This window comes from Aethalodelphis obliquidens, unplaced genomic scaffold (genome assembly GCF_003676395.1).
Source record: "Aethalodelphis obliquidens isolate GAN/ISIS:26980383/991018 unplaced genomic scaffold, ASM367639v1 scaffold7, whole genome shotgun sequence".
Taxonomy (NCBI): domain Eukaryota; kingdom Metazoa; phylum Chordata; class Mammalia; order Artiodactyla; family Delphinidae; genus Aethalodelphis; species Aethalodelphis obliquidens.
The window spans coordinates 22,984,602-23,006,117 of record NW_020837951.1 but is presented as its reverse complement, the minus strand read 5'-3'; the positions used below and the strand labels follow the sequence as shown (position 1 = coordinate 23,006,117).

The 21,516-nt window shown below is 45.1% G+C and overlaps 1 protein-coding gene across 20 annotated transcripts in view; it reads left to right on the top strand.

The window, feature by feature from the left end:
- PALM2AKAP2 (PALM2 and AKAP2 fusion) overlaps positions 1-21,516 on the top strand; it is a 607,743-nt gene that overhangs the window by 572,190 nt on the left and 14,037 nt on the right. For 19 of the 20 annotated variants that reach the window (XM_027105241.1, XM_027105248.1, XM_027105256.1 and 16 more), the window contains 2 exons: positions 1,788-4,182; positions 20,541-20,719. In XM_027105241.1, the coding sequence (XP_026961042.1) occupies positions 1,788-4,182; positions 20,541-20,719 (2,574 nt within the window). The remainder of the gene's footprint in view (positions 1-1,787; positions 4,183-20,540; positions 20,720-21,516) is intronic. The other variant, XM_027105253.1, reaches the window with a different exon arrangement.

Below are 21,516 nucleotides of genomic sequence, written 5' to 3'. Positions count from 1 at the left end.
GAAACACAGTGAAGGAAACCCCCAGGTCATGGGTAACCTTCCAGTTCATGGATGACCATGAGAGTTTTTCAACATTCTGACAGCAATGCAGTGCACATAGCATGAACTTCCACATTTTTCTAGATATTACGAACGAATCCATAACTGTTCACTTTCCTTGAAAGGATTTTTAAATTAATCCCCTGAGAATCATCCTAAGGTGGTGTTTTAATATTATATTCTAAGCCTTTAACAATGTTTAAATTTAAATAAAGGAAAATTATACCGTATTGCAGTTTTGCATTGTGTTAAGTCAGTAATACCAGGTACCCTCTAGACCTGAGACTTGAAACAAAGCTGATGAAAGTGTTAGTGAAATCCTTGAGGGGAACTCAAATGAAGCTCACGACCTACCGCTGAATTATCTGAGACAAACCGGAGTCCTTTGGTCTGAGAAAAAAATATATATCCTGGAGTTTGAAAATTAATCTTAACTAATGCCAAATAAAGTGACATGGGATTGATAACTGATGAAAAATATGATGCATTTAAAAACGTTAAGAAAATACAGTTTTTTTATTTAAACACAAAATTGAAGCTGTCACATACAGAGCATTTTAGCAACTAGATGGGAGGGGCCACCATCCACTAGCTCTTCACTCCTTAACCAAGGAGCATTGTTTTGAGAACAGAACTGGGTGGTCAGTGGCTTTGGTTCTGTGTTTATAATGCACGTGGTCAATTACAGCCATGGCAGTGTGGCACTGAAGCTCTTAAGGGGCCGATGAAGAGATCTACTGTTTTCCAATATTTTATTTTGGAAAAAATTTTCAAAAAGTTTCCTGTCTACAGAATAATTGCATTACATCTGGCTGAGAATCATGTTTTCAAGATTTGTTCCTGCCAAACGACCTTCTTTTTATAGTTGGGGACATACAAATAGTTCTCTTACATTTCTGCAGAAATTTGCTATGAAATTTTTTGAAAATTCGGATACAATTGCTATATAATCTCTTCCACTTTAGAAATTATTATTATTATTTTTTTGGCAGTATGTGGGCCTCTCACTGTTGTGGCCTCTCCTGTTGTGGAGCACAGGCTCTGGACGCGCAGGCTCAGCGGCCATGGCTCACGGGCCCAGCCGCTCCGCGGCATGTGGGATCTTCCCGGGCCGGGGCATGAACTCGTGTCCCCTGCATTGGCAGGCGGACTCTCAACCACTGTGCCACCAAGGAAGCCCCACTTTAGAAATTATTTGAGCAATATCATCAGATGATCCAAATCCCAATTTACTTTAAAAAAATATTTATTTTATTTACTATTTATTTAGGCTGCACTGGGTCTTAGTCGCGGCACTCGGGATCTTTGTTGCGGCATGTTTAGTTGCAGCATGTGGGATTTTTAGTTGCGGCATGCAGGCTTCTTAGTTGCGGCATGCATGTGTGATATAGTTCCCCAACCAGGGATAGAACCCAGGCCCCCTGCATTGGGAGCGCAGAGTCTTCCCCACTGGACCACCAGGGAAGTCCCCCTAATTTAATTTTAAATGTAAAAACGGGACTAGCATTTATTGAAAGTTCTCTGGACACCAGGTAAGCAAAATGGAATCTGTAAAATTGATTTAGGTACCCATTACTGCAACAAAATGAATATATAAAGGATTTTTTAGAAGAGAAACTTGTATTCAAAAGATCCCGTCATTGTGGTTTCAGTTTTCCTTCCAGTTAGTTATCAGCTAATGTCTGAAGTTCATATCCATAAGCGATGTGGTCTCTAACCCTGACTTCTGTTTTTTCTCTTTTTCCCAGAAGGCTCCCGAGCTTTCCGAGGATGATATCCGGCTAAAAAACGAGAGAGACAACTGTAGTGGCAATCCCCTGGAGCCTGCCACCAGCCCTCTTCCCCCAGATCACAAAAACATGGAAATTGAGGTCTCTGTTGCAGAATGTAAGAGTGTTCCCGGAATCACCTCGACTCCACATTCCATGGACCACCCCTCCCCCTTCTACTCACCCCCCCACAATGGCCTCCTCGCTGATCACCATGAATCTCTGGATAATGATGTGGCCAGAGAGATCCGATATCTAGACGAGGTGCTGGAGGCCAGCTGCTGTGATTCTGCTGTGGACGGAACCTACAACGGCACGTCTTCCCCAGAGCCTGGAGCAGCCATCTTGGTGGGCAGCCCAAGCCCACCTGCCCACACGGCCGTCCAGCCGGAACCCACCGAGAGAGTGGCTGGCAGGCAGGCTCCCCCTCCCCTGGAGCTCCATCAGAGCACCTCTGACACCATGGCAGAGGGTGAAAGAGCCAACGGCCGCCCCCCCGACCAGCCCAGAGACCTGCTGGGGAACAGCCTGCAGGTGCCCGTGAGCCCCAGCTCCTCCACCAGCTCGCGGTGTTCCTCCCGAGACGGAGAGTTCACGCTCACCACGCTTAAGAAGGAAGCCAAGTTCGAGCTGCGTGCCTTCCACGAGGACAAGAAGCCCTCCAAGCTCTTTGAGGACGACGAGAGTGAAAAAGAACAGTACTGCGTCCGGAAAGTGAGGCCTTCAGAAGAGATGCTGGAGCTGGAAAAAGAGAGGCGAGAACTCATCCGGAGTCAGGCCGTGAAAAAGAATCCTGGCATCGCCGCCAAATGGTGGAACCCTCCGCAGGAAAAGACGATCGAGGAGCAGCTCAACGAGGAACATCTGGAGTCGCACAAGAAGTACAAGGAGCGCAAGGAGAGGAGGGCGCAGCAAGAGCAGCTGCTGATATGGCGGCAGCCGGCCGCGCCGCAGCTCGGCCCGGCCCCTGCGTCCTCTCGAGAACGTTCCAGCGTGACTGACAGCGCAAAGGAGGACATCGTCACGGAGCAGATAGACTTCTCCGCGGCTCGCAAACAGTTCCAGCTGATGGAGAATTCCAGGCAAACAGTGGCCAAGGGCCAGAGTACACCCAGGCTCTTCTCCATCAAGCCCTTCTACAGACCTCTGGGGCCAGTCAACTCAGACAAGACACTGACCATCTCGAGACCAGCTTCTGTCGGGGGACCTCCCGAAGACTCTTCAGCAGCCAAGGGACAGAAAGCCCACTGTGCTCTGGAGAGCCAGTCTTCTGGAGGAGGGGGCCAGGGCGGCACAGCTCCTCAGGGGAAGGAAGGGCCGTACAGTGAGCCGTCCAAACGCGGGCCCTTATCCAAACTGTGGGCAGAGGACGGCGAGTTTACAAGTGCCCGGGCTGTCCTCACCGTGGTCAAGGATGACGAACCTGGGATTTTGGATCAGTTTTCAAGGTCAGTCAATGTCTCTTTGACTCCAGAGGAACTTGACTCCGGCTTGGATGAGCTGTCGGTGAGGTCCCAGGATACCACCGTCCTGGAGACCCTGTCCAATGACTTCAGCATGGACAACATCAGTGACAGTGGGGCCTCCAACGAGACAACCAATGCCCTCCAGGAAAATTTGCTGGCTGATTTTTCTCTGCCCCAGACTCCCCAAACTGACAACCCCTCAGAGGGCCGAGGAGAAGGTGTCTCCAAGTCATTCAGTGATCATGGTTTCTATTCCCCTTCGTCCACGCTGGGAGACTCTCCATCGGTTGATGACCCCTTGGAATATCAGGCTGGTCTCCTGGTGCAGAATGCCATTCAACAAGCCATAGCCGAGCAAGTGGACAGAGCTGTGTCTGAAACCAACAAGGGTGGAGCAGAACAGCAGGGACCTCAAGCAAGTCTGGAGGAAGCTGGAACTGGGGCTTCCAGCTCAGAGAAGCCTCAGAGCATGTTTGAACCACCTCAGGTGTCCTCCCCTGTTCAAGAGAAAAGGGATGTATTGCCAAAGATTCTGCCTACTGAAGACAGGGCGCTCAGGGAAAGGGGGCCCTCCCAGCCACTGCCGGCAGTGCAGACCAGTGGCCCCATAAACATGGAGGAGACCAGACTGGAAGGGAGCTACTTCAGCAAGTACTCAGAGGCAGCTGAGTTGAGAAGCACAGCCTCACTCCTGGCCACTCAAGAGTCCGATGTGATGGTTGGGCCCTTCAAGCTGAGGTCCAGGAAGCAGCGGACTTTGTCCATGATCGAAGAAGAGATCCGAGCAGCCCAAGAAAGGGAAGAGGAGCTGAAGAGGCAGAGACAAGTCTTGCAGAGTACCCAGAGCCCCAAGGCAAAGAATGCCCCATCACTGCCCTCCCGAACATCGTGCTACAAAACTGCTCCAGGTAAGTGGAGTGCCGCGGACCAGCGACAGATGCTGCAGAAATCGGTGTTGCTGATTGCAGCTTTCAGGGTTGTATATATGTGGACCCTCCTCTGTGTGTGGCTGGAATCGGTGTCAGGGGGACACTGGAACGGGGATTTCAGTGTTCGGAGACACACATTGGGAGTGTCAGAGTGTCCTCTGGAAGAACCCTGAGCCTAGATGGTGTTTGCCGTTTCCCAAAGGATGTAATAGCTCCTTTCTTGTCCTTCTGCTGTGGTCTTGGTTTACTGTGGAGAATTGTTCTCTCTTGTCTGAGGGAGAGGCTGTGTGTGGCACAGACCCAGAGTCGGCCCTTGGGTGGACTGTATTGATGTCAGTATCTGCAGTTAAATCAAACCTGTCTGATTTGGGGATGTCTTCTCCTAACCCCTTCTGAATGCTGAGTGTCTTCCCAGCAACGACAGTTATGGGTTGGTGTTGCAGATCGACCCATAGAAGATGTTTTGGTCCATCTTCTGTATAATTGATCTTTATGGATTTGTCTTTCTTTACATCTTTCTTTAAGTCACCATAAAACAATTACTTTGGAATCAAGGTGGTCTCATCTATTTGTGTCCTGTGACCCTTTTGGAGAAGTTGAGTTACTATATGTAAAGGCAGTCCTCTAATCTTCTCCCATTGCCTGGACAGTCCCTATCTTGAATACTTTGTATAGATGGTTGACGTTAATTACAGTGGGAATTATTGTTGCTACTATTATGCATAACACTGTGACGAGTAATTTTTATTTCTCATTTGGACATGATGGCACTTGGGGAACCACACATCCTACCAAAGAGAAGAGCTGCTCAAGGTGTGGTCCACGCTAGTTCATGACTCTTCCTGATCCATGCTAAGTACAGACACAGGGAGTGAGCATTTGAAAACTCTTGGAACAATTTGATAGTGTCCTCAAATGAAAGTGTGGGATTTTGTATTTTTTTAATGGATGGTCCATAATAGATTGGGCAGAAAAACTCTTCCTTCACTAGAGATAATTTAAGAAGCCTTGCCTTAACATATAATTACTGGCATTTCTCTTGGTCCATCCAGATCTTAAGCCCATTGACACTTGGCTTCCATCAAATCTATAATAACACAAGTTAACTCTTCCCGTTATTAACTTTTAAATTTGAAATAATCTCAAAGCCAAAGGAAAGTTCCCTAATTAAATACAAATATCTTTTTTATTCTGAATTAAGAGTAAATTGCCAGCATGATGCTTGCTCACCCCAATTTTGTAGAATGTCCCTCAGTTTGGGTTTGCCTGATGTTTTCACATGATTACGTTCAGGTTATGCATGTTTGGTAGGAATACCACAGAACTGATGCTTATTCTTCTTACAGCATCCAGTCAGGTAGTACGTGGTGTCAGTTTGTCCCATTACAGGGACAGATGTTAACTTTTTTCACATGATGCTAATTTTGATCGCTTGATTGAGGGTTTCTGTACAATAGTTACTTTTTCCCTTTGCCATTAACAAATATTTTGTGGTGAGATGCTTTGGTACCACGTAATCTTTATCTCACTCCTCTTCAGACTTTAAATCTATCTATCTATGACAGATGGTCTCATGGATTCCTATTATATTTAGTGGGTTATAATCCATTTCTATTGTTATTTTTATCCTGAATTGTTCAAATATAGTTCACAGGAGCCTTTCAGGCTAACTTCAGTGTCCTTTTGACATGTCCCCATTTTTCTTTGGGCATATCTTTACTTTCTGGTGCCACAAGATGTTCCAGTCTCATCTTATACTTTCCTAACCCTGAAATCAGCCTTTTCAACAAAGAGCACTAGTTCCTTTCAGTGGAGAGTGGTATTTAGAAACCAAAGTCTGAGTGTTTGATGTGCTCGTTGCTGTTGGATAGGCACTGCTCTCAGGCACTCTCAGTGGTCAGAATTAGAGAATATATACACATTCTATCTGTCAGTTGATTGATTGATTAATTAATCTGTCTACCTACCTATCTTGAAAACCATGAGCTTACCCTGATACCTTTAATTCTACTCTAATACCACTGGGTTCATTTTCTCTCTTTCCATATTTGTAACCTCCTCCTTGACAACAAGATACCTGGTTCCTGTTATCCTCAATATATTTATTATTTGATCAAACCCCTCCCCCCTTATGGAACCAATCTACTATTTTCCTCACCAAACATGGGTTCAAGTGTCACTTTCTGGGTGGCAACTGCTGTTTCCTGTCACCAACACCCTCTTCACCCAGCTTGTGCTCCAACATCCTGTGCTGGGTCACCCGTGTCCCTTCCCACCCTGCTCTGGCTCCAGCACACCACTCTGGGCCACTGGGGTTCCTCCCACCCTCCCTGCAGACACTCATCTTGTTCAGCCCCACCTAATAGCTTTTGGACTAAATTATTCAGGAAGGAAAGGGAAGGGAGCAGGAAGAGGGAGAGCATGGTGACTTTCTTGATATGTTGTGTTTTTTTTGTTTTGCGGTACACGGGCCTCTCACTGTTGTGGCCTCTCCCATCGTGGAGCACAGCCTCTGGACGCGCAGGCTCAGCGGCCATGGCTCACGGGCCCAGCCGCTCCGTGGCATGTGGGATCCTCCCAGACCGGGGCACGAACCCATGTCCCCTGCCTCGGCAGGCGGACTCTCAACCACTGCGCCACCAGGGAAGCCCCTCTTGATATGTTTTTTAATGCCTTCAGGTCATGGAGCAATGGCCAGCTGAGTGTTTGAGGCAAAGAAAACTTTCAGAAGAGGCTCTTTGTCTATGCTTAACAGTGACTGGTTGGCTTTTCCCAAAGATCCTTACTTGTTGAGTTCACTTTAAAGTCTTATTGTGGGATGGCTTGGCACAGAGATGCCAGCTGGGCTTTCTATATGGGATCCTAAAAAAAGTTTTGGTACCACTTGAATTCAGCCCAGTCTGGGGAGCCTGCTTCACCAGTAAGTGATTGCAAAGGGCCTGCATAAGAACCTGCAGCCTCACTGGTGGAGGAAGTTTCTGCAGGCATCTCAGCAACTTCTGCTCACGTGGCAGGCAGATTCCATGGCTCTCTTATCAGTTACAGCTGGCTCCACTTACCTAGCCCTCCCTTTATATTATTTCATTATAAAACCTTCTCTACACTGCATATGCTCAGTGGTATTTTCAGTTTTCTTCACTCCCTCTCTAATTAAACCCCTTACCTTATGGCTCCATACTTTACTTCTAGCACACAAACAAAAATTAAGACATCTCCACAGTTTCCTCTAGTTCCCTGACCTGCTGTGGTCCGTCATGCTTCCCGCCAGGCTTAAAACAGGACAGAGTCCTAATGTCTGCTTTCAGCATCCCAGTAGCCCCATACCGATTTCTCCCGTACTTCCTCCTGTGCTAATGCTGATCTCCTCCCCCATAGCCCATCCGCATAGGCTTGGTTTCTGCTCCTTTAGCAAGATGGTAGTTCATTCATGCAAGTCTGCACCCTGCTTGAGTCTGGTTGTCACACTGACCACAGTCATGATAGATAACGTGTGTGCAGCTCGCTTCTTCACATTTACCTCTAGAACATTGAAAGTAGGTGGCAGGGCTTCCCAGAATTACAACCTTGATTGAAAGAAGTTGAATGCAAAAGGTAATTTTTTTTCTATCCATACCTGGAAACGTTTAGAGTAATGCTTAGCCAGCCAGCTTCCAAGTTCGTGATCAGGAAGGAGGCCGACATATCACTCTTAGCAGCCAAACCGGACCTTTCATGGCCAGGGTCAGAACCGCTGGCTCCAACTCTGGTTTTGTGAATGGAGATGTTGCTGAGTTCCTACCGTACTACTCCCCATTTCATGCCAGTAGAGGTGACTCAGCTGGGTCACTGCATGACACAGAGTGACAATTTGATATTAGGTGATGAAAAATATAATTTTTAACATCTCCTCTGGTAGAAATTATGCTGGTGACATGATGGAATCCTGAAATCTTAAGGCAAGTAAAAGCCACTGAGAGCCAAGATGTGATAAGGAAAGAGAAGTGCTTTCCAACCATTTCCCAGGTGTTGAAAAGATACTTGTTTTTTGCTTTTGGTTCCCTTGCCTTTCGAGATGGAAGATGATGAGATTTCTATTTTTAAAAGGATGTAATCATTTTCAAAGACCGTTTATTAGGAAAAATTATATGGAAATTGAATCTTGTTGGTTCTTGCATGACTTTTAAAGAAGAAGGTCCACTTAAATAGGGCTTGTGTGGCATTTGTTCATACAGAAGTGAACAAGGCAGATAAAGTCCCCGCCCTCAGGGAACTTATAGTTCAGTAACAGAAACATCAGAGAAAGGTGGCAGTTTCATAACAGAGAAGCGTGGAGACCTGTGGAAGATCAGAGCAAGGAAGACCGCCTCACTGGGGGGATAAGGAAAGTCTTCCTTTCTTGGGAAACTGTCGTCTAAGTTTTGAATTGAAGGAGTTGGGTTGGGTTCAGGGGGTGGGGGAGATCGTTCAGGTTAGAAGGAAGGGCACCTACAGAGGAAGAGAACTTGGCATGTTTGAGGTGCCTAAATAAAGTTAGGGTGGGTTAAAGGAAGAGATTTAAAACAAAACAAAAGACAGTTGATTTGGAGCCAGTGAAGAGCTATGTAAATCATGTCAAAGGTTTTAGATTTTAGACTTTATCCTGCGGTCAGTGGGAAGCCAGTGAGGATTTTCCAAGGGGTAATTATCTCCACAAATCTCCAAGCTGTCCTGCCTTCAGCCATGAATTGATGAATTAAAAGTCTTCCTGCTTTCCTGAGTCCATTCCACCGGCTTTTTTTCTATGTACGTCTAAAGGCCGGCCGCCATCTTGACGAGTGCCCTGGGTTATGGGAGAGGCCATGCTCCCAAGAATGAACACACGTGGGCCTCCTCTTGATGGTTAGAAGTAGAGAATAAAGGAAGCACTTAGGCAGGTGCACAAGCCTGATTTGAAGGTGTAACCCACGCACTTTTGTAAAACCCCCTTGAGGAATGAGTTTGGGAGGAAAACCCAAACATTTTACCGAAGTTACACTTTAGACCTGTTAAAATGTCTTTTCATAGGAGGGGTATCAGCAGACAGTTCTCTCTTTAGTGCCTGTGTCTATTATTAGATATCCTGGTTTCACTTCCAAGTTCTAGGCAGGCCGGAGAAACCCAGTTAGTTAGGTGATGATTAGCTTAGGTTTTGGAACTAGTTTGCATTTTCATGCCAGGTGTCAAGTTGATTTACCAAGTCAGACAGTTTGCCCAGTGGGACATTCTGGAGAGCTGTCAAGGAAAAGATGTGGGTATTGAGTCCCATAACCTGTCTGTTTAGGTCTTTTAATATGTGGAAAGATACGTTAGTTATACCTCTTATAAAAATAAGATTTCCAAGGTGTTTTGACTTCTGTTGTCAGTTTGAATTGAATGCACATGTGATGTTCATTACATTATTATAAAGCTTATTGACTGGGTCATTTTCCCTTCATTATCTCCCAATATCACAAAGAAAACTCCTAGATAGAAAAAAAATGTTTATATCAGCACAGTATTCAGAGCTTGGTGCCTTTGTTCCATGCTGAATTAGAGCTGAATGAGGCCAAGTCTCACTTGAGACAGCCTCAGTCCTCCACAGTAGAAGACCTTGGTGTGGGTGACTGACAGAAGGATTCCCTCCCAGGCCCAGGTAAGAGAGAGCGCTTCTTCAGGAGTGTACAGTGTTTCCCTTTGCTGCAGGCAGGTACAAATTGCGTATCTTATAGGGGCACAGCTGGCTGTGTGAAGGTTCTAAAGCAGAACGTGGAGTATCCTACAGATGATTATGTATACCGCCAAGTTCCTTGAACATTCTCTGGTGACCGAAGTATAATCACAGTAGCTGCAACTCACCGAGACCTTAAAGCCCAGTCCTGTAATTCACACACAGTTATTTCTCATTTTCTCATGTAACCCTCCCAACAGCTATCTAGGATAGAATCCAAATGACCCAAACTCTTGAGACCAGATATATTCCACATTTTTCTGATTTTAGAAAGGCCATGAAGTGTCCATACCATTATTTAGAAAAGCAGTGCAACGCATGTACTATTGTTGAACACACCCAGTGGAGTCTGGGGCTGCACCTGTCATCAAATTCGATTTCTGCTGTGAAACTTAAGAGTTTGTTCTATTAAGTGGGATCAATAAAGACCAAGAAGAACCTCATGCTGGTTCACCTCGGGTTTTGCTGCCAAATAAGTTATGATAAAACTTAGTTTTAATGGTTCCTCTGTGCTTTCAGAACTTAATTTCAGTGCTCCAAACTACAACAGTCGAATTGCTGGTGCTGTCCAAAGATCTGGGCAGATGGCGAGGGACTAGCGTCATCCATGTCAGCCATCTAGCCTGGCTGCTTTTGTGAATTCTTTCTGAAAGTTCATGCCCCAGGAGGAAGCTCAGTCATTCACTCTGGAGACAGGCTCATTGCCTGAAAACGTTGAAAGGACTGGGAGCTCAAGCAAGGAATCCATTTCTTTATTTGAGGAGGCGCAGGGATAAGTGTTCACTCCACTACCTGACTAGGTTTGGCGGAGTAGGGCCAACGCTGGCCAAATTCATTTACTGGTGGTCATTGAACACCACGTCTGCTCTCTGCTGTTCTCCTTTGCTCTGTAAGATTGTTCCTTCTACCTTGGATCAGAAACTCCCTGTATTTTTATTTATCTGAACCCAGCAAATATGTTCATTTTTAAAAACACATGCCATTTGGGAAGGAATTGGTAAGAAAAGGTTAGGTCGAAGTAGGGTTCGGCGAGGGGTGAAGGTTGAAGGTGTTCAGTGAGGTCAGAACTTCTCAAGTTACAGAATTCAAAGTTCTTTTTGGACATTGCCTTCAGCGGTTTGAAAAGGGCAACTGTCATGGTTAAACCCATCACCTTCACTCCTGACAAGATACAGACTGTGGTCTTTCTTCTGTGACAAGCCTATGGTCATGGCTTCTGGGACGTAGAACTTTGGAGAAGAACAGCACTTCCTACCTTTCCGTTTCGTAACAGCTTCTGCTGTCACTGCTGATTGTGCTGGGTCTTCTGGTACACACAGCGTCTGGGTTGTCCCTTGCTTTGCTGGGGACATCACATGGTGGCCTGGTTACTTGCCCTTTACCGATGCCTGGTTACCCCATGCTCCAAGTTAGGAGAGCTGCTTCCAAAAATTCAGACTCAACTGCACAACTGTGTGAACCTACATACAAAGAAACATGCAGTCTTGAGCTGAGAACGAAAAGGTGATCAAAGGACCTAATTCTTGTAAGATCCCTGCTCTGCGCCCGGTAAGAAATGCGAGCTAATCTAAGCCAGGCCTGGGAGCAGGATGGCCCCCGTGACTGCTGGAGTTTAGGGCAGGATATGACAGTCTCTTACTAACCATGGCAACTTGCCGTGAGCTTCCCTAGGGAGATTGATGTTTCAGAGCCATTTCATCTTTGTAAATAAGCAACTTGCTACTTAGGGGGGGAGGACTAGGGGTGGTGGTGGGAAGAGAGTGCAGGACAGGCCATTAGAGCACCAAAGAACACATTCATGTTACATGTAATGGTATTTTATTTCTCATGACCTTGAATGTAAAGGTCAAAGGTTTCCCCAAAAGTTGTATGCATCTGACATCACAGGTATTCTCAGTCTCTCTGTCTTTATTTCTCATTACTCAAATATAAATTCATACCAAAGCTGGTCAAGGAGAATTAAACATGCTTAAATATGACAGTCATTTTTCTGGATTCATATCTGAAGTTCGAATCCTGATTCCACTGCTTGTTAGCTGTGTAACTAACTTTTACTTCACCTCTCTAAACATCAGTTTCTTCATCAGTAAAACGGGAATAAAATAGTACCAACCTCATCAGTAAGTTAGTACAGTCAGTGCCTGTGCACAAAAGGCTTCCAATAAGAGTTGTTTTTATTGCAGGTTTTTTTAAAATTAATTAATTTATTTTTGGCTGCATTGGGTCTTTGTTGCTGTGCACGGGCTTTCTCTAAGTTACGGCGAGTGGGGCCTACTCTTCCTTGCGGTGTGCGGGCTTCTCATTGCGGTGGCGTCTATTTGTTGTGGAGCACGGGCTCTAGGCGCGCGGGCTTCAGTAGTTGTGGCACGAGGGCTCAGTAGTTGTGCCTCACAGGCTGTAGAGCGCAGGCTTAGTAGTGGTGGTGCACGGGCTTAGTTGCTCCGCAGCATGTGGGATCTTCCCGGACCAGGGCTAGAACCTATGTCCCTTGCATTAGCAGGCAGATTCTTAACCACTGCGCCACCAGGGAAGTCCCATTACTGCAGTTTTTGTTCTAAGAAAAGACCTAGAAAACCTTAGCAGAGTTACTTATGAGTTATTCTTCTGCAGCTACTGGAGCCCTGATGCAAATGATACAACATGCTTTTATAAAATTGCTTTCTAGTCCCAGCTGAGATTTATTCATAGTTACTTCTTTAGAATTAAAGTTTCTCATATAAAATCAGAGTTCAAGAATTAGCTTTCAGTAGTCAGCTGTGATTTCAGAAAACAAAGGCCATTATTAAGCATGTTGGGTGACAGTGAAATTACAAATTACCGTGAAAATATTTTCTTTTTTGGGGAGGGGGGTGATAATATTCATAGAGCTAAGCTCACTGTGTTGGTAGAAATGTGTTTAACCAAAAGATCTTCGTGGGGCAATTGCTACTTACCATGATTTTTATCCTTACTGTTTTAATTAAATATTTTTCTTTTTTTGGTCTTAAACTATGCTTCCCCTGCAGATGCAAAACTCTTTCCTTCTCCAGTTTTCATTTTCCAGTTCTGTTCAGAGGAATGATCCAATATCGACAACTCATCCAACATCCCACCGTACCTTGAAGTAATAATATTTGGAAGTTTCTCAGACTTGTGTCGCCAGGCAGGGGTGTTTCTCATTTCTGAGCTAGGCTTATATTCTGAAGATGCGTATCATTGCATTCTCCCACCCCTGGGGCCTTCAAAGGAGGAGATGAAAGGACCAGGGACTAGCTCTTGGTGTGTGGGTCATAGCTGGAACCATACAAGCCCATGGACTCCGGATCTGACAGGCAGGATATTCCCTTGTATTGGCAGGAAGTGGAATTTAAAATGCAAGTCTGAGCCCCTTTCTTTCTGGTGATCTGCGAGTCGTTTAGATGTTTGCAAGCTCACCCCAAGGCTCCGTGAAGAAAGGAGATCATTGAGGGACCTTGGGCCAAAGCATGTTATCTGGTGGGCGTCTTTGTTCGGTTTGGTTTTTAAATAAGAGTGGGTGATGGCTTTTTCCTTTCTTTTGAGAAATGTAGAAACAAAGGATCTTTGATTTTTAAGACGTCAGTTGCCATGTGTATAGAATATGATAATCACCAAAATCCTAATGTTTGACCAAAATAATTTTCTTAACTGTGGGAATCCACCCTCTTGGCTTTTTAGAAGTTACTCCTCTTCTTATAGAGGGAGGGTGTGGGCTGTCATGGATGGCAGCAGCTGTGTACTGAGGACATGCAGCCCTAGCTGTAGTTTCCCTTGGGTGGGAAGAATTGCGGGTTTTTCTCTCTGCCCCCATCAGCACAGGGAAATCCATCTTGTTTGGAGGATCCAGAAACGCAGTCAAGGCGTGGCTTTTTCTCTCTGGACAGGGCGTGGCTTAACTACTTAAAGAAACAGGAAACACAAATTCATGTTTCCTAGTTTTTTCTTCCACTAATCATGGGAGACAGCATTTACTAATTTGGAGTGAAATTCTGCTTCCCCCACTCTGCTCCTTAGTCTGCCTGTGAGAGTCACCAGTGAATGTGACCAGTGCTTCTCTAAGACCCCAGGAGGTGTCAGCTCAGTAGCTCCCCTGGGCCTGTGTGTGCTACCTGGTGAGACAGAAAGGCTTCCGGATCTGCCTGGTCCATGAAGGTTAAAGCCCCAGCTTTATCTGCTTTTATTAGCATGTGTGGTAATACTTAAAAGAAAAAAATTCTGGTTTGTTTTATAATTTAAAATTAATTCATGCTTATTGTAGGAAAAAACTTGGAAAGTAAAGAATAAAGGTAAAAGGCAAAGTGATTCATAATCCTAACTACTCCCTGCCTAGTTTCTCTCATGCACACATGTGCCTGGAAGATAACATTGGGTCTACATGTGTATTAGTTTCATATTGCTGCTGTAACAAATCACCACAAATATAGTGGCTTAAAACAACACAAATTTATTATCTTATAGTTCTTGAGGTCAGAAATCTGAAATGTGTCAGCTATGTACTGAATTGTGTCCCCTCCCAAATTCAGTATGTTGTTGAATGCCTAACCCCCAATGTGATGGTATTTGGAGATGAGGCCTTTGGGAGATAGTAAGGGTTAGATGAGGTCATGAGAGTGGGGCCCTCATGATGGGATTAGTGCCCTTATAAGAAAAGGCACCAGAGACCTCGTTCTCTCTCTGTGATGCGTGGACACAGCAGGAAGGTAGCCATCTGCATGATAGGAAGAAAGCTCTCACCAGAACCTGACCATGCTGGTACCCATGCTGATCTGAGACTTCCAGCCTCCAGAACTGTGAGAAAATAATTTCTGTTTTTTAAGCCACCCAATCCATGGTATTTTGTCATGACAGTTCAAACACACTAAAATAGTGTCCTTCTGTGCTAAAATCAAGATCTTGGCAGGGCTGTGTTTCTTCTGGAGGCTCTTGGGGAGCATCCATTTCCCTCCCTTTTCCAGTTCTAGAGGCCATCTACGTTCCTTGGCTTGTGGCCCCTTCCTCCATATCCAAAGCCAACAGTATAGTATCTTCAAATCTCTCTCTCTCTCTCTCTCTCTCTCTCTCTGACCCTCCTGCATCTCTTTTATGAGGACCCTTGTGATTACACCAAGCCCAACTGGATAATCTTGGATAGTGTTCCCATCTCACAGTCTTTAACTTAATCATACCCGCAAAGTCCTTTTGCCATGTAAGGTAAATATTCACAGGTTTGGGGGATTAGGGTTTGGACATCTTTGTGGAAGCCATTATTCTGCCAGCCACAAGACTGTTCATCTTATCCTGACTAGGTTTTACCATGTGTCATGTGTGCACTTTCGTTTTCTTTTACACAGCTAATAAGTAGTGAGTTAGGATTTGAACCCAAGCAGTCCAACTCCGGAGCCTGCTCTCCTAAACCCCTGCAGTATTTCTGCTTTTGTAACCTGCTTTTTCTCTTAATGTATTTTGAATATTTTCCCATGTCCATAACTATTCCTCTAAATTTGAGAGACTAAAACATGACTTATAATGGCTAAATAATACTCCATCATCTGAATAAGCCACAACTAATTTAACCATTCTCTTATAGTCAGATGCCTTTGTTGTTTCCACATATGTAAATTATAAGCAAACAAACGAACAATGGTGAAAGTTCTTGTACGTAAGCTTTGTGCCCATACTTATTAGTTGAACTTGTGCCCATAAGTTAGTAGTTAGTGGTTAACTAGTATACACTAGAGAATAGTATTTTCCAAATTGTTTTCCTCAAGATATTAATAGGGATTCTATGAAATGAGGTTCTGTGGTTAAATAAATTTGAGAAATGCTGCACCCCCATTCCTAAACTAGAGATTCACAATCATATTAGCACTAAAACCTTAGAGAAGTCCCCTGGTAAGGAAATCTATCTTGTTTTATCATTAAAGCTTTCTTTAGTCGAGTGTTTCTCAAACTTATTTGACCAATGACCTTTTGACCGTTTGCAGTGTTGCGTAGTATCCTTACAAAGCTAAGGTAATAGGATGTGATTTTAGAAACATGGCTTTGGAATCATCCCAGCCAGGTGAAGCTGCTTATCCTCAAACATCTTTAAATGCTTAAGTCTAAAATGACTCTAGATGGAACAGTTTGGACAAGATCATACGTATGAAGTAAACTCGAGTACGTTTTCTGCCGTCCACTTTGAATTCCAGTCTAGCTTTCTTCTGTTGGTTCCTATGTCAGTTAAGCTCACGTTGTCCCTGCTCCCTGCTCTGTAAATGTCAGGGACCAGGCCTTGGCCAGGACCACCACAGGTCTGCCTTGAGGTCTGCGTGACACTTACTGTTCATGTTGTTTCTGGGATCCTTCAAGAGAGCTATTTTGTAGAGTGTTCAGCCCAGGTGAGAAACTAGATAGCAGGATGTTTATCATTGAAAATAGAGGCCACTTTCAGCTGCCATCAGCTATGCAGTCATTCACCAGGTGAATAGACTTATATGAGAACAAGTTTTGATGGGACAAGTGGGGATGGGACCTGGGGGTACTGGGGAAGTGCTGGATGCACGCCAAGGAACACCAAAGATAACCATCATTGTTTGGGGATTCTAATGAGATTTGTCCTCGGGGCCAAGGAACTTCAAAGTGCTTTCCAAGGCCATAAAAGATGAGACAGACTTCCCAAGCTTTGCATCACATTTATGTCATGATCCCCCTGGCCCGAACAGTGGTGGTGTCTGCAGTGTCTGTTACTGGTGGAAGAGCACGAGAAGTTTTTTCACCATCCTAATCAAAGAGAAAACTTGATTAAGCTGCAAGCTACGTCCCTCTCCAGCTTTTTGATGGCCTGTGTGGTTCCTAAGATTGCGTGAGAATTCCAGTCCTGGTTGGAACCGTCCTGGAGGCAGGGTGATTGGAGATCACGGTAGAGAAGGCCAGCCAAGCCGACTTCCCCAGATGTCAACCAGCCCAGAAGTCCGGGGTTGGGGCTCCCTTTCTCTGGAGACCTGTGACAGCTTCTCCTGAGGCTCTGATGTGGCCTTGGTTATCTGAACTCTTCTGTTCTCTCCAGGACCTCTCAGCCACCTTCTCTTTGGAAGACACTGCTCCAGACCCGCTAAGCTAGTCTTTGGTTCCTGTTACTCATGTGACCTCTAGCGGCTGTAACCGGCAAAACTTGCTCCGGGGATGGGTTTCATTTTGCTGGCATACTAAGAAGTGAGCAGGAAATGTCCACTTCTTTATAGTAACTGCTCTTTCAGCACACATCCAATTATATAATTTAGCAACAGTCAACACAATTTGGGTTCCAGACCTGACTCTGATTGTTACTAACTAATGTAATTTGGATTGATGTTAAGCATCTGAGCCTCCATGGTCTAAATTGTTCAGAGATGTTATGACATTCACCCTGACTACATCCCAGGGTGGTTGTAAGGATCAAATGACATGAAGCCTATCAATGAAATGCCATATAAACGTGTTTGTTATTACTCCAAAGCCATCGCGTCTGTGGTTCTGTAGACCAAGATGGTTTTATTTCATGTGCTTTGGTGAAGGCGTTTAAACACTTTGCTCAGATTCTGTATTGGGAATTCTGTCCCAATCCACAAGCATTCAATAAGTGGCTGCTCTGTATATTTCATAATGGACTTGCTGATTCATTCAACAGCCTGAACTCCTGCCTTGTGGGATTCAGCATTGACCAGGACAGACAAGGTCCTCCTCTAATGGAGTTTACATTCAGATGAGTTAGGGGGATTCACAGACCGATTGAAATGGTCCCTATCTTCAGGTGACTTTACAGCTTTATTGAGAAGAAATGCTTAAACAACCCGATTGATACAGTCAGTATGTGAAAAAGGCTTTCCCAGAAGTATAAACAAAGTATTATGAGGCAGGGGTGGTATATGTGAAAGGGTGAAGTTAGAGGCACTGAATATGTACTATGCTTTCTAGAAGTTTAATGCTGGAGGGTTGGCTGGTGGGAGATGATTTGGACACTTGAGAGGTCAATTAGAAAGTGACCAACCTGGTCATGTGGTATCTATTTCTAGTTTTAGAAGAGTTGTGAAATTTTTATGCAGAATTTCCCATGAAATTGCTCATTCTTACTCCATAGACATATTGTTCTTTGAGATTCCAAATAAATACTAACTAGACTCATTGGATGCGTGCCATTCTAAATATTAACTTTATAAATATTAATTTAGTTCTTGTACCAACCGTATGAGGTAGGTACTTCTATCAACATACCAATTTTACAGATTAGGAAACTGAGATAGAAAAACTTCAAAAAAAAGGCAAGTAACTTGCCCTAAGGGTATTTGGCTGCTAACTAATGAGCTCAAACCCAAGCAGGCTGGCTCTAGAACTGCATGCTCACCACTGGGCTGTATTGTTTCCTCAAAGCTTCATTTTAAAAGTCAATCAGGGACTTCCCTGGTGGTGCAGTGGTTAAGAATCCACCTGCCAATGTAGGGGACACAGGTTCGAGCCCTGGTCTGGGAAGATCCCACATTCCGCAGAGCAACTCGGCCTGTGCGCCACGACTACTGAGCCTGCGCTCTAGGGCCCCTGCTCCGCAACGAGAAGCCCAAGCACACCTCAGCGAAGAGTAACCCCCGCTCACCGCAACTAGAGAAAGCCCATGTGCAGCAATGAAGACCCAACGCAACCAATAAATAAATAAATAAAAGTTAAAAATAAAATAAAAGTCAATCAGAATTTTTAGAGATACACACTACGTATTCAGGGGTAATATTGCCTGAGGTCTGAGATTGCTTTAAATATTTTAGTACAGGAGGGTGGGAGGAAGGCAGGCAGGCAGGACAGGTGGAGCAAGGGTGGTAGAATCTTGATAAATGTTTAATATAGTTGATGGGTCCATAGTGTCATGATAGCATTCCCCGATTTCCGTAATAAAAAATAGAAACCGTTTCTAGAGAATTTGAAGATTGAAGACCTTAAAATATTTGTAACCTTACTGTTAATATCAAAAGACTTTTTATCAATGATCTGGGTAATTGAGGTCAAAGCAATGAGTTTCACTAAGTTCACTAATGTAATGGTGGGTGTCTGTGTATTAAATGGAGTGTCTGTGTATTAAAAACCACTTCCCCACCTAACTGCCAAATGTGCTGGCCATATATATGTATTTTTTAATCAATAAAGGTTGATCTTCTTGCCAAATGTATTTGGTAGAATAGCAAAATGTTTGAGTTAGAATGGACTTCCAAGACAACTTTTCCCCAAATTCTCATTTTCTAGCTAGGGAAGTTGAAACTTGGAGAACTTAAGTGATCAGCTCAAGATTAAAGGGGGAACATTACATGATTGTCTACAGCCAACCTCATGGCTGGTTCATGGAAGGGCAGAAATTAAAACTCGGGCTTCCTGAACTCTGGGGGGCTTCCCAACTCCCATCAAAGGACCTATGCCCAGTAAAGTCCTATAGCCACCCACTCAGAGACATGGACCCCAGGCTTCACTTGTGATTCCAGCTCCATCAGGCAGTCTTGCGGGGAGTGAGGCAAAGAAAGATGAGCTGTCTTCATCTTGGGTCTGGAGGAGGTCAAATGGGTCTTTACCCTCCCCTGGTGGTTTCTGAACTTTTGTGCTTGAAATATCCATTTATTTTGTGTGTTTTCTCCACATTCCTTGTTCGGAGACCCTAGCTGTGTCTCCCATAAGGGGCATAGTTGGAAAAATCATGACTGTTGCACCTGAAGGTACTTCTCAGAGGTGCGTTTGGGGCTCTGGCAATATAACCCACTCCTTCATTGGCCAGAAGGCATTTCCCAAGAGGGTGGGATGCAGGCAGTCTTAGTGACAGTGCCTAGCATCACCACACCACTGTGGATGACTGTGGACCCAATCTTCTCATGCTGAGAATACCTGTATGGCATCTCAAAAACTAAAACCTCACCTTTCCCAAGTCTGACGCACCCCTTTTCTACAACATTGAAGCTGCTGTTGTTGGCATTCATTCCTTAAGATCCGGGATCTCAAACCTAAGTGCTTTCAGGACCGTGGCAGGTAAGGTAAAGAATGAAGCTGGCCAGTGTAAGACTGGAGTGACCTGGGAAGAACAGCTTAGTTCTCGTTCAGAGGTTTTACAACATGTGTTGTCCATACAAAAAACCCAGGCTGGTCATCTGACCATTGGTGACCTCTGAAAGAGAAGAAAGAGGGAAGGGAACCAGGAGACCTGGATACCATCGCCAACTCCTGGTGGCCCAGCACAGCCTTCCCTTTGTTGAGCCTAAGTTTTCCTTATCTGTAAGAAATGGGTCTTTAAGGTTCAAAGGCACCGCCACCTCTGACAGTCTGATTGTATGATCTGTGATAGAATACTGTCCCCAAAACAACTGGAGGCAGCATCTGTCTGTCTGTCTGTCTGTTTGTCTGTCTGTCTGGCATATATCTGCAGAGTGCCTGAGAGCCCTCTTTGGTCTGACTGACTTTAAAACCGGTTTCCTTGAGGTCTTTGTTGGATGGGTTTGTGACATTAATCCTTAAGCACATTGTTCCCTGTAATAAAATGACCTGCACTTAACCATCATTCTGGTACCCCTCGGTATGTCAGAGGTTGCTTTTTTTGCCAGTGTTCTTCTCTTCTTTTCGAAAGCAGTCATGACCAGACAAGCTTAGAAAGGGTGTTCTCTTCGTGTTGTTTCAGGGAAAATAGAGAAAGTCCAACCTTCTCCATCCCCCACACCTGAAGGTCCCAGCTTGCAGCCTGACTTAGCCCCCGAAGAGGCTGCCGGATCACAGCGGCCCAAGAATCTGATGCAGACCCTCATGGAAGACTATGAGACACACAAATCTAAAAGGCGCGAGAGAATGGATGATAGTAGTGTAAGTTTCTCCTCCTTTCCTCTTTCGCGTGTCCAAGGGTGAATTTCAGTACGGCGTACGGTACTCCGGTTCAGGCATGGATGTGTGTGCGGTTGTCTGGCTGGCACTGTGGTTCCGAACAGCACCAATGTTCAAATGTGTGGTTTAACATGCCTGCAGTTGGGTTGGGGGTTTTGCCTTGTTCTCAAAAACTTTGATCATGCAAAGAGTGGGTCTTTTGGCTGCCAAGTTCTAGTTTTGAGTCTACTGGTACGGCTAGTGCGTGAGGTGTGGGGTGTGTGTGTAGAAAGACACCGCGCAGGGGCAATGCGGGAGGAAGGACACGAGCTCCCTGAAATCACCCGCAGGCACCGGGGAGCTGATCTCAGCCATCGCTCGCCTGTTCTGTAGAGATGTTATTTCTCTAGAGAACTGTGACGATGCTATTCCTTCAGAGTCTGCTCTGGGCGATCCCTATAAATGGTACACAGTGCTCGGAAGACAGTATGTTTTGGGCTGTTACCAAGCCGGTGTGTACAGTCTGGCAGGAGAGAGGCACTTAAAATGACAGTTAAAAACCGCATAGTTACCCTGCTACCCTCAACCCCGAGAACTTTGCACGTGACATTCCCACCAACCACAAAGGAAGTCGTCTACACTGTGGTTTCTTTCTCCAGTAAGCGGCTTAAGAGCCAGTGCTGTCCACAGCCTGCACAGCCAGGAGCCTGGGCATCAGCCTCAGGGGTCCGTGCCAACCTCCTTGGAATCCATTAGCATTTATTGAGGTAACTACCTCCTCCCCTCAAATAGCTTGGTTT